We start from the raw sequence: 12,993 nt of genomic DNA on the forward strand, positions 1-12,993 counted from the left end.
GCGACTTTAAGATTTTACCTTAGCAGTAATATCTAAAAGCTTATTATCGGTGTTAACTGAAATGAAAATTTTACCTGCTTTTATGAGTACAAGTGTCTTATGGTAACTATCGGTTACAGCTGTTTTTGTCTATGATATTATTATATCTATTAAACAGTGTTCCGTCTCGCTCTCTTTTTATTTGGTTATATTGGGGTTCCACGAATCAAAATTTAACAGTACGGCAATTGGAAAAACTCACTCACTGACACCTGTTGCAAAGCTAAAATACCACTCTTGCGAAGGAATAGCATATATTCAAGGACAGTTAAAATATCAAACTCGACTTGATTGTTTTGTATATTGATGCACCACAACTGTGAGTATACTAAGTATTTTATTGAGATGAAATGGGTGGATAGACAACAAAATGGTTCATTTGCTTGAGCGTCGTTTGTCCGGGGATCTTCTTCCAAATAGCATATGAATCACAATCTTGTATGTATAGTTAACGAATTATACATATTTTTTTTAGAGATAACACGAATAACATCTTCCATCACATTTTCTATGTTCAAGAACCTTGATTTACTAACTACCTAAAATTGGTAACGCTACGAAAACCTGCAAGTTTGAATCGCATGACTCTGGCAATTTTTATGTGGTTCATGTTTATAAATACTACTGTATTTTTATCAGAAAGTCTCACAGTATATTATTTGGGCCATCTATTAACATGATTTCAGATATATTCATTTATATTTCCCGTTTATGGTAAAGTATTGTTCGAGTTCTTATTACCTGACTACACATAATTTGAAGAAATTGCCATTAAACTTCATCAAATATTGAACAGTCGAGGATGAAAGAGAAATTTTGACGGCATATATTAGCCTCCTCCTAATATACCGCTCGATTTCAGGGAACTGGGGATTCAGGATCTCACAATTCAATGGCATAACGATTCTGTAAATGTTAAAGCGGGAAGCCACTTTGGTTTTAAAAACCCACCCTTAGATTAAATTGAGCAGCTACTGTGTCAACAAAATAACTGTAGACTACGTTTAAATAATTTATAATACCCCACCCACAAGCATCAGAGGTACAAACACCGACCAATTTTTTCAAAAAAGTGGTGTAAGTCATTTATGTTTATGCTGATTCAATAAGGGAAATATCTTGTCCTGACAGCTATTGAGGTAAACTTAGATTACATTTAACCTGTGTAATTTTCTTTAATATCTACCTCTGATCTCCATGTATGTTTTGATGATATATTAGTATTATTATTTGAGCGGCCCAAGAAGTTATTTTAAAACCTGGGCCCAAAAAGAGCGCGTTTTGCCGGCGTCGTGTAGTAGTTGGAAAATCCATTCGGTTCCCAAAAAAAATTTCTGGAACGCGGATCTCAATTTTTACTCGGATCAGTTTTTGGTTTTGTCCCTTGCATAAATAAGCTTTTTGTATGTACAAGCTTGCTTTATTCATAAAAAATAAAAGTGGAAGGGCTTAGATATTGCCTATTTTTAACAAGCGAAGGATTACCTTGTTTCCTAAAGGAGGTCAGTGGCCGTGATAGATCCACTCTAAGGGCAATTTAACTAATTTTTTGATAAAGCCGTTACCCTCATTTTTTCTAACCAATGGGATAATACACCAAGTGGTTTTCCAAATATAGACAATGTGTGTAAAACAATAAAAAAGTTTATTTTTAGATGCGTGTTGACGTGAATGTTTATTCATGTTCACGCGCGCGCGCGAGGGGGAGGCAACAAAAAAAGGTCCGTTTATTCCGAGAGTAATGTTTACTTAAAATCAAATTAAGCTAAATATGAAACAAAAGGCTAAAAAGAAATGCAATATTCATACATAAATTGAAAATAGGGGTTTGAAGGTGGAATGCGAAATAATAATAAAAAGGTAGATCGACCAATGGAACGACGTGGCAGATCTCTTTCTTTGTTGCTTGATCTCTTCACTGCTCTCTCTCTCTCTCTCTTTCACCCCCTAACTCTAGACGTACATAGAGACATAAACCGGAATTTTTATTATTATTACTTAGAAGTGAGTGTATCTGCTAACCCAGGCACAGAGAGCAAAGAAACGGATGTAACACCGTTGGAATCGGCTTGTGAAAGAAGAGGTCCGACGCTCAAATCCTTCCAAGATTCCCAAACCTTGCGAACAGCGTGTTTGGATTGGTTGGATAAGACGATACAGAAAATAGCGTCGTAACCACCTGCGCCGGGTACACCAGACATGACAACACCGGGTACTTGTGTACAGGTGTCCAACAAGTGTGTTTGTTCCTTGGGTTCAATAGGCACACCGGATAATTCGCTCATCTTCTGTAAAAGTCCACGCACATGGTTGAAATCATGCACAAGAGAAACGAGTTCTTTTCCAACCTTGCCAGAAACAGCAGTTTCCCATTCTGTGCATTTTAATTGCGCACATGTTTGAATCGTGGTATTATATTCTTCTCCGTCGTCGTGGTATAAAGAGGTTAGTTGACGAAAGTGGTGTTCCACCAGAGAATTGTATTTGCCCAGCTCATTCCAAAGCGCATTGGCTAATGATTATAAGTAATCTACCTTGTCATTAATCTATCCTAATAAAACTCACCTTCGTCGGGATTGGCCTTTTTCCAGGCCAAGACTTTGCCGACCAAAGTAGGTGTATGACTACCAGCGTCAATATCAGCCAACATCAAATCAAGCCCAGGTGGCAATGTAAAGGGAGCAACCTCATTGTCCCATTCGGTATTATCAGCATCCAGTGCCTTGGATAAAATAGCGGCATCCACATGTTCATCCTAAGCGATAAGGAGAGACAAACGTTAACTTTTTTTTTTCCTGTTCGACCAGGGGGACTTACCATAATGGGAGTTAAAATAGCAGGGTTGAATCTTTTGTAACGATGACTACCCCAAACAGCGGAAGAAACATCGAAACCACTACCTACTTTACCTTGAGCAAAGCAATGAACGAATTGAGCTAAATTATGAATCAAGGTCTTTTCTTTTTTGTTCAACTCATGTCCGACGACTTGAAAGAAGAGCAAGAGAGCAGCGACAAGTGAGGTGGTTAATGCAGCTGAGCTACCGAGACCCGTTTTATGTACGCTACCCAAAGTAGCATGTGTTTTACAAAAGGGGTCCAAAGAAGCCAACGATTCAGCATTATTCTCCAAATGTTTAGCCTCCAACTATTGTAGATTTAATCCCACTTGGTCAGTGCGTTCCTTATATCTTTAATTGTTACGATTACGTACCTGAGCACGCTGGGAATAGAAATCATTGTCACCCACAATAGTAATTTCAATGCCTTGAGCCAGCTTTTCGTTTAATGCGTGAGAGCCAATTCTTTGAAGAATGACGTCGAGTGAGAACTTTAAGCAAGTCTCGACAAATTTATTTTGGGATTCGGTAGTACTAATAAGAGATGTCAGTTGTCAGGGTTTGTAAATATAAACAAACACGAGTTATTTTTTACATGGAGTGAAAAGCAAGCTTTTCATTTGTGGCGATGGCTTGGTAAGTCCAAGATGCTTGTTCAAATTGAGGAGAAAGCACCGTGACGGTACCTGGTGTTGTGGTGGAGGCTTGCGATGAAGGTCTGATGACGGTGTAGAAACGAGCGGACGTGCCTACAACAAGACCAGTAAAGGCCTGTTCAAGCACCAAGTAACCACCTGCTAAAAGTACTTTTCCGGGAGCTGAAGCAATAGTGCAAGGCGTCATCATGAATTGTTATTAGAAAAGAGATGAAGATTTAAAAAAACGAGATTTAACTTTTTTAAAACACGCGCAAAAAAAAAAAAAAAAAAAAAAAAAAAAAAAAAAGGGTAAGGGCGGGACCTCAAACGTTTTATAAAAAGAAAGGGGTTATTCGCTATATAGGATGATGATAGTGGTGGTGGTTGGTTGGTTGGGGGGACGAGGTGATTTATGTACAACAACTCTAAAAAAAAAAACTTGTTCTCTCTCTTTCTTTTGTATTTTTTTTTTTTTTTTAATAATGTCTGTGGACGCTTGTAACTTGCACACTTCGTCTATATTTTTGCAAAAGATTCGACCCAGAGAAGAAAAGAAGAGAACATCATTTAGTAAATTACAGTCAGTTGGTTTATCACTTGTTGCATCCGTCTCCAAAAGAAAAACATCTAGTAAAGATCCATCATTTAATAAATATGCGTCTACCACATCGTTACCAAATCATAATAACAAACCACCACCCGCAAGATTAAAACCTTCGGTATCTGCCAGACCCTTTTCACAATTCTTTTTTCCCGTCAAGGAAGAAATGATACTCGTTGAACAACAAACAACAAGGCCTGAAAAAAGAAGACCCACACTCACTAAAAATAAAAACAATAACAACAGGCATAGTGTCTCGTTAGAGCTAATAGATGATTCAAGTAATTATTCCACCTCAAGATCGTCCTCATTAAAAACCATTAAAACTCAATTCGTGTCGGATAATGTAGTCATAGCAACCGCAAATTCTTCATCCGATATCATCACTAGCACGAGTGCATCTTGTATACCAGCAGACATCATGACGATGACTTTTCCAACGAGTAATAACAACAAGAGATTATCTGGTGTAGCAAGAGCTAGAACCGTACTCCGACTGGATTCGAATAAGTCAAGAGAGATCAGAGCCATCCATGTATGGAAGGAAGCCATAGCGCAGTTATCCACCACGGATGACGAACAAGATGAGCTGTACACCATTTTGTCACATCCTGCATTGATTGTAAGCAAGAAAAAATGTTATTACCATAAATTATTACAAGTCCTTAATTATTTGTTTTTATTTATTTTTAGCCGGAGCAACCACTAGAACGACAACGCTTTGTACGACAATCTTCGCCCAAGGACTTGACAATGATGCGCTTCATCTTGAACGAGTTGATAGCCACAGAGAAATCATACAATGGACTGTTACTCCTGATCAAAGATGTAATGTATACCTCAAGCAATGTATATCCTTTTTTATTTAATTATGTTTTTCATAGAGATACATGGAACCCATGATTGCTGCTTCAAGGACAAAAGATGCTCTGGTCAAATCTGCAGATATACCCATCCTCTTTAAGCATCTACCTGAATTGTTGGCCTTTTCTGATCGGTTATTGTCTGGTTTTCAAAAGACGAGGAATAACATTGGGCAAGTCTTTAAAGGTGTGGAAACAGACCTTGTTGTCTTTTTAAAATACGCCATGCATTATCGAACAAATACCAAAGCAATCAGAAGAGCATGTTGCAATGTCTTGTTTGTAAAGATAGATCAGGTACTTTTTTTTTATTATCTATTACTTAATAACGCATGAATATATACTTACCGGACAGAAATAAAAGGAAAATTTGGCGAGAAGAGATACCAATCGCTTGGGAATGTCGGATTATTTTATTGCGCCCATTCAACGAATACCTCGATACTGTTTATTAATTAAAGGTAATCATTAATATTACGCCCACTAAGAACAGAGATCTGTATGTTTATAAAGATTGCAATTTTAGATCTGCAGAAATACACGCATCCATCTGATTCCAATTACAGTGAATTGGATTTCGCTTTAAAGACCTTAACAGGCTTAGCTGTGGCTATGGATCATGTACAAAATAAAGTGCCTCGTACATTAAACTAGTAGATAAAAAAATAATGTTGTAATCATATACATAGGTCCCCCTTGAAAAAAAAAATACTATTTATTATTATTATTATTGCAGCAGCAGCAAGCATAAACATGATGCACACGAACTCTCCCCCCTTTTTAATCTAAATCTTGCTTGGGCCAAACATCAATGGCCTTAAACTCATTGATGATCTCCAACAATTTATCTTTGGTAACAAGCGGAACGCTATACTTGAATCCAGTTTCGCGTTCAATCTTACTGCCATCCACTGAAAGCGCATGGCTGTCCAGGATTTCTAAATCAAGATAAGGGGATAATGGTGTTACTGTGATTCCATTTGCACGCACGATCTCTGCCCAAGGTCCCAAATGTTTTTCATTCACAGACTCTGTCACACTCTCCAAATTCAGCTATTCATATTCCCAATCTATTTTAGTCGTCTTGTTTCCTTTTGTCTCTTTTTTTTATCTTATTACCTTGGCAAATGCGGAAATAATTGTACCGTGATACGATGTCTTGAGGTTGAAAATATCTCTCAAATGAACATTGATGGCTTCTTGATCTATAGTATCATCCTTATTTCTTTAGTAACAATTTTTTTTTTGATAGTACAAGGTGTTACCTGTCTCTTGTTTATCAGCCAAATTGAAGACGGGGACTTTCCCGGTAGCAGCAATATTATTGTCAATATACCATTCTGTTAAATACCAACAGGCTCGAATCACATCCTCTACATGCACTGTATTAATCTTGAGGTCCTTAGACCAAAGATATTTCATCTCTTCCTTCAAGTGCGCATAGACTCTTCCAATAATCAAACGTGGAGCTATTTTTCTTTTTTTATCAGTCATCTTGTCATAGTGCCCATAAGAAACTTTTACTTACTGAGACCCAAAAGAGCGGCAGGACCGTAGACAAGTGCAGGACGAATGATCAACAAATTGAGACTACAAGAAAGGGGGCGTATTTAGGGTTAGAGTCAGGGTCAGGTTAGTTTTTATCAGTCAAAAGGGGTAACTTACCCGTCAATTTTTTTCAAGGCTTCCTCTGCCTTGTACTTGTGTTTACCAATGACGGTCCATGGATTGATCTTTGAAGTTTCTGTGGAAGGATCCTACTTTAAAGAGTGAGTGGTACGGTAGCCAAAGTTTAAAAAGAAACCAAACCTGAGAACTATCGTAGACTTCGGCGGTTGAGATTTCGACGAAGAGTTTAATGTGACGCTTAGCGGCTTCTGTAGCGCAATTGACGGACAGGTTAAAAATGCGTTCCTGATAAATTTCAGGGACTTGTGAGTATTTGGTTTCGGCGGCAAAGTTGAAGACATAATCGAATTCCTTGCCGTCGTCTCTTTCAAAGCAAGCTGCAATCGAAGCTGTTTATGTTCAAGAGTATGAGTTTTTTTTTTCTTCTTCAGTTGGAATGGGTATATATGAGAGGGATGGGACAATCCTGTTTTTACCTGCATTAATGAGATTACTTTGCTTGAATTCGACTTTGGAAAACGCGGTTTTAAAAGTGTCTGTGAAATAAGCTGTTTGTGGCAACATCTTGTCAGCAACACGTATACTGGCTACGAGATTGTTTTGGGTCAAGTAGTTGACAAAGTGTCTGCCAATGAAGCCAACACCACCTAGCACTAAAACATTAACTTTTTCAATAGTCATGGTACGATAAAAAAAAGGAGGGTGAACGGAGTAGAAAGAGGTCAAAAAAGAAGAAAAGAAAAAAAATATATATATATTAATAAATTTGTGTGACACAGGATAAAAGGGGGAGAAAGCGATAGAGTTTGAGCAAACATGATAATTTGTATATGGAAATGACGTCGGATATTATAAACAAACAAGACTCTATAAATGAACAGTAATTTATCAGCAGTAAACAGTAATAATTAGAGAAGAAAACTAAAAAGATGTAAGAGAGCACATATTGGTTTTAATCTGTTTGGTACCACCATTTTATATAAATTTTTCAAGTTTAATCTTTTTTTTTCCCTTTTTCCCTCTTTCCCTCTTTCCCTCTTTCTCTCTAACCACATAACATAAGAAAATGAACCATGAAGTTGGAGAATCATCACAGCCACCACCACCACGATCCACTTCATTACGTCGCAACATGTCAAAATCCTCACAAGTTGACGGAAAACCTAGACGACAAAGATCACTTGTTCGACCTGAACGTGAACGAAACGATCCCAATAGCAGACTTTATCATTATCGACAACGAGCTGGTCAAACGGACGATTTAGCGCCTAGTACAACAGGAAATGGGCCTCCTAACCAACCTCCTCTTCCTGCTCCCCCACATAGAGAACAGTTACTAAGACGAGGTAAAAGCATATTAGGAAGAGAGGAGAAAAACGAGACCACGGGCGGTGCCATCACCTTTGTAGAACAAAAGCAAAAAAGTACCGGATGTAATCTCTGGATGACTTACTGTATCATTTTAACATGTTGTATTCCCAAACAATTATTACGCTGTGTAGGCAAGTAACTATCATCTAAAAAAAAAGCTATACAACTCTATGGTCACACTAACCTTCCATAAACAGGTGTGCCTGATGGTCCTGCTCAGAGCGCTTGGCGAGAAAAGATAGGCCTTGTCTCCTTCATTTTGTTCATCATGGGATGTGTCGGTTTCCTCACCTTTGGTTTTACACAGGCCATATGTCCTATCCCACCCATGAGTGTGAGGGGAGGCCAAGTGAGTAACGGCTACTTAATCATTGGAGGTTGGGCCTACATGCTAGCAGAATGGTCCCACCCTGTAGGTATCACCAACGAAACCACCAACATATTGTACCCACCTATCAATGCAGGTGGCATGGACGCTTCCTTTTTATTCCAAACAGTTCAACCCGACTGTGCATCGGTTTTCATCCCAAAGCAAGGCGAGCAACCTTATTATTTCCCTTGTCAACTCTTCAATCCCAATGCTACTATCGCGCCTGATCAAACAGGATACAAAAATGCTACAAGTTGTCATTTATCATCGAGTGCGCGTGGTTTATATCAGTCGTTTAAAACACAGGGAGTGCCTAAAGCAACTGGCCTGGATAAAGCAGCAAGAGTGTATTATGATTGGAACGACATTACTGCAACTGATCTCTTGACTGTATATAATGGGTAAAATAGTGAGCTAAATATACAAGATGGTACTAACGCACACGTATAAATAGAAATGTCTTGAACCTTAAATTACTGCAGTCTTTGCCAACAGCTTACTTTGGTGTGCCTGAAGGAGGATTGATCTCACAACTGTTACAGACACCCGAAGTATTTGCGGGGAAAGATTTAACAAAGACAATCAACGGTAATGGTAAATTAGATTCAGCAGAATGGGAAATGGAAGCGAAATGTCTATCTGCCACCATCAAGGTAGGATCACTGGATACGATCAGCATTGGTTGCATGGCGTCTGATATTGTGCTTTATGTCTCCTTGGTTGTAATTCTGGGTGTCATTCTTGTCAAATTTGGTTTGGCCGTGATTTTTGGTTGGTGTCTTTCTTGGAAATTGGGTAATTTTAAAGAAGGTGAATCGTATGCTTCTCGTATGAAACGGGCACAAGAAATTGAAAATTGGACTTCAAATATGCAAACATCTGCTCCTTTACCAAAACCACGTATTCAATCAACTTATTATGGTGCAAATAACAGTCGCCGTAGAAGTTTGTTTCCTCAAACCTCTAGGTTTACTCAACCTATGCATGGTTCCACACGCTTTGATGGGCCAGGTTCTTCTTCGGTATGGCGGACTCCTAATAGGTAAGATTTTATACAGTAAGCATTCCCGCACAGATATACTCATAGCATGATTGCCCAACAGTGCATTAGAGGGTCACGTAAACCGACAATCTGTGTTTTTGGATGGAAGACAATCTGTATTTATGGATGGTAGACAATCTGTGTTTATGGACGGTAGACAATCTACACTGGATTTTAATACAAGTCGTGCATCTGTGTTCTACAATACGCCTAATTCGACTTCAGCACGATTTATGGGGACATTGGATACACCCCGTCGCTCCTCTATCAATTCAGCGTCAGATGCGACTAACACTACAAGCGATTCTATGGGAGGTCCCGTGTGTCCATTACCTTTATCCCGTCATGCTGTCAGACAACCCCCTTCTGATTATATGCCATTTCATTTTCCATTAGCGCATACTGTGTGTTTGGTGACGTGTTATTCAGAGGGAGAAGCTGGTATTCGTATCACTTTGGATTCCATTGCGACCAGTGATTATCCCAACAGTCATAAACTCTTACTGGTGATTTGTGATGGTTTGATTACGGGTTCCGGCGAGACGAAATCGACACCGGATATCTGTGTGGGTATGATGCGTGATTTATTGGTGCCAGCAGACCAAGTGGTAGCCAATTCATATGTGGCGTTAGCTGATGGCTCACGACAGAACAATATGGCTAAAGTATACGCGGGTTATTACAAGTATGATGACAGCTCAGTGGATCGAGCTCATCAACAACGAGTTCCGATGATTACGATTGTCAAGTGTGGTACAGCGCAAGAACAAAGTGAAGGGGGTAAATCGGGTAATCGAGGTAAACGTGATTCGCAAATCATCTTGATGCAGTTCATGCAAAAAGTCATGTTTGATGAACGCATGACCATGATGGAGTATGAGTTTTTTAACGCGATATGGCGAATTTGTGGTGTCCCCCCTGACGCTTATGAAATTGTATTGATGGTAGATGCAGACACCAAATTGTTTCCTGACGCGCTTTCGCGTTTAATTTCGTGTGCGGTGAAAGATCCTGAAATCTCTGGACTGTGTGGTGAGACCAAGATTGCGAATAAGACGGATAGTTTTGTGACGATGATGCAGGTGTTTGAATATTATATCTCCCATCATCAGAGTAAGGCATTTGAATCTATTTTCGGTGGCGTCACCTGTTTACCCGGTTGCTTTTGCATGTACCGTATTAAGGCACCCAAGGGACCAGATGGTTACTGGGTCCCGATTTTGGCGAACCCGGATATTGTGGAAAGGTACTCTGAGAATGTGGTGGATACATTGCATAAGAAGAATCTATTGTTGCTTGGTGAAGATCGTTACTTGTCAACACTCATGCTACGTACATTCCCTAACCGCAAAATGATGTTTGTTCCACAAGCAGTGTAAGTTTCTTTTTTAATTTTATTATGTGTGTAATAACAAAAAGAAATGAATAGATGCAAGACGGTAGTACCAGATACGTTTATGGTGCTGTTATCACAGCGAAGAAGATGGATTAATTCAACCATTCATAACTTGATGGAGTTATTGTTTGTCCATGATTTATGCGGCACATTTTGCTTCTCTATGCAATTTGTGATTTTTATGGAACTGGTGGGCACATTAGCTTTGCCTGCAGCCATTTCATTTACACTATATTTGGTGGTGATGGCATGTTTAGGCCAGCCCTCTTTAATTCCGTTGATCCTATTGGCTTTAATTCTTGGTTTGCCTGCAGTTTTGATTGTGATGACAAGTCGTAAAATAGTGTATGTAGGATGGATGCTTGTTTATTTAATCAGTTTGCCCATTTGGAATTTTGTGTTACCTGTGTATGCTTACTGGCACTTTGACGATTTTTCGTGGGGTGATACGCGTAAAGTTGCCGGTGCCAACAAATCGGACAAAAAAGGAGGCCATGCAGATAAAAGTGGCGAGTTTGATAGCAGTGTTATTATTATGAAGAAGTGGAGTGAGTATGAAAAGGAAAGAAGAACGCGTGAGGCTCTAGATCGCAATCTGCCTGTCCCACGTTTTGTGGATAGACCGGGATCAACAGTGGACGTATTTCGAGATTCAGTTCATAAGCGTACCAGTAAAGGCTCTGCGGGTTCCAATGATAGTGATGCACCCTTGACGGCCGGTTATACACGAGAACGTCAGATCACTCAAGGATTAGCGATACAAGAACATGCCATTCATATCAGCGGTAACAATAAAAATGGAGAGTCCCAATCTTCGAATGAATCGGTTGGTCCCGATATCCCGCTTACTATGCTACACCGGAACTCATCGCAAGAGTCCTTTCAAAGGCCTGCTCCTCGTGCAAACTACAATGCTGCACTGGTAAATAACTTTGCGGAAGATGATCTTTATAGTCCAATGTGGTCTGATCCAGCCCCTCACCACCATCATCATCAACCCTTTGCCGACGATGATGATGAGAATGACAATGACGATTCTTTACAAGACACAAGACCTCCTTATAAGACAAATATACCTCATGATTATAGCTAATCGAATTAAGAAATAGTAACATACGTTTTTTTTTTCTTTCTCTTTGTCTCTCTCTATTTCTCTCTTTTTGGCATATTCCTGGTTTTGGCATAGTACCCGCTTCCCAGTTCACTTCTTATCTCCTTTCCCCTGTACTTTTTTATAACATGATTTTTAATACACACATATATATTTTTACTGTATTATTTGCTTCCTGTTAATAACAAATAGTGTGTGTTTTCTGGAACTTCGTCTTGTTACCTGGTACACAATAATTTGGAGTTAATTATGCACAATTAGAGACACACTGAGTGCAACGTTGCACTTGTCTGGTGATACATGGATCCGAAGTTGCTTTTTTTATATAACACGTTTCAATTTCTTTCTTTTCTTTTTCTCTCTTTGTTTTTTTTTCTTTGTTACTTACCCTTTTGAGACAAATAAACAAAGGGTCAATTGCCATGTGGCATAACAAGAATAAAAAAAGAGAAAAGAATAAGGGGGGGAGGGAAACGGAAAAGAGAAATCCATCATGGGACAAAAAAAAAGCTAAGCTTTTTTCTCATCTATATGTTTTTCTTGATTTTGTGCTACATCGGTCCTGAGATTTTATTGAACAAACAAATCTTTTTATATATTAGCGCATCAAAAAAGCAGAGATAAAAAAGATTAATTTTTGGCAGATCGAAATAAACTTTATATGAATTTTTTTTTCTTGCGCTTCTTTCAGTTCCCTAAAACAATGAACAATAAGAGTAGTACTTTGAGATGAGAAGCCGGAAACCCTGGTAACCGGAAAAATAAAAAAAAGTCATGCTTCTAATAGAGAAAAATTACACTAAAGGAAATGACCCATTTTCGTTCCATGTACTGCAACCAAAAACAACTTTTTTTCTCACACGGCGTTCCTAATTCTGTTGTAAAAAAAAGAGGTATATACACAGCTAGTGAAACTACATGTGACATAAAATAGCGGCGTATGTGTTTAGGCGTACGCAAGATTGTATACAGAATCCATAGAAAAAACGTTTTTTTTATATATAGGGTTGATGGGTGATAGATTCTCCCCCCTTGATAGTGTGTATTCCCATATTTTCCCACCCGGCCATCGATTTCAACAGATCAATAAAACC

General features: G+C 38.8%; 4 protein-coding genes across 4 annotated transcripts; 2 read left to right on the forward strand and 2 right to left on the reverse strand.

Annotated features, from left to right (window-relative positions):
- Nucleotides 1-1,825: 1,825 nt before the first annotated feature.
- Nucleotides 1,826-3,778, reverse strand: EV154DRAFT_598034 (Phosphomevalonate kinase). Its single transcript, XM_051607028.1, has 5 exons — nucleotides 3,474-3,778; nucleotides 3,253-3,412; nucleotides 2,857-3,186; nucleotides 2,605-2,794; nucleotides 1,826-2,551 (listed from the first exon to the last, which is right to left on the reverse strand). Exons 1-5 carry the CDS (start codon nucleotides 3,722-3,724, stop codon nucleotides 2,034-2,036), a joined length of 1,449 nt encoding a protein of 482 aa, XP_051463222.1. The 5' UTR covers nucleotides 3,725-3,778; the 3' UTR covers nucleotides 1,826-2,033.
- Nucleotides 3,779-3,895: 117 nt separating this feature from the next.
- On the forward strand, nucleotides 3,896-5,751 carry EV154DRAFT_490882 (Dbl homology domain-containing protein). Its single transcript, XM_051599476.1, has 5 exons — nucleotides 3,896-4,739; nucleotides 4,811-4,945; nucleotides 5,002-5,277; nucleotides 5,345-5,441; nucleotides 5,507-5,751. The coding sequence occupies exons 1-5, from the start codon at nucleotides 3,999-4,001 to the stop codon at nucleotides 5,632-5,634; spliced, it is 1,377 nt and encodes a 458-aa protein (XP_051463223.1). The 5' UTR covers nucleotides 3,896-3,998; the 3' UTR covers nucleotides 5,635-5,751.
- On the reverse strand, nucleotides 5,668-7,357 carry EV154DRAFT_434258 (uncharacterized protein). The gene is made up of 7 exons (XM_051596760.1): nucleotides 7,086-7,357; nucleotides 6,790-6,998; nucleotides 6,646-6,737; nucleotides 6,509-6,570; nucleotides 6,246-6,449; nucleotides 6,100-6,185; nucleotides 5,668-6,033 (listed from the first exon to the last, which is right to left on the reverse strand). The coding sequence occupies exons 1-7, from the start codon at nucleotides 7,288-7,290 to the stop codon at nucleotides 5,761-5,763; spliced, it is 1,131 nt and encodes a 376-aa protein (XP_051463224.1). The 5' UTR covers nucleotides 7,291-7,357; the 3' UTR covers nucleotides 5,668-5,760.
- Nucleotides 7,358-7,559: 202 nt separating this feature from the next.
- On the forward strand, nucleotides 7,560-12,142 carry EV154DRAFT_490887 (chitin synthase). The gene is made up of 5 exons (XM_051599477.1): nucleotides 7,560-8,111; nucleotides 8,178-8,751; nucleotides 8,805-9,392; nucleotides 9,454-10,767; nucleotides 10,822-12,142. The coding sequence occupies exons 1-5, from the start codon at nucleotides 7,676-7,678 to the stop codon at nucleotides 11,879-11,881; spliced, it is 3,972 nt and encodes a 1,323-aa protein (XP_051463225.1). The 5' UTR covers nucleotides 7,560-7,675; the 3' UTR covers nucleotides 11,882-12,142.
- The last annotated feature ends 851 nt before the right edge of the window (nucleotides 12,143-12,993 follow it).

This window comes from Mucor mucedo (assembly GCF_025094135.1).
Source record: "Mucor mucedo strain NRRL 3635 chromosome Unknown EV154scaffold_3, whole genome shotgun sequence".
In the NCBI taxonomy this organism is placed as follows: Eukaryota; Fungi; Mucoromycota; class Mucoromycetes; order Mucorales; family Mucoraceae; genus Mucor; species Mucor mucedo.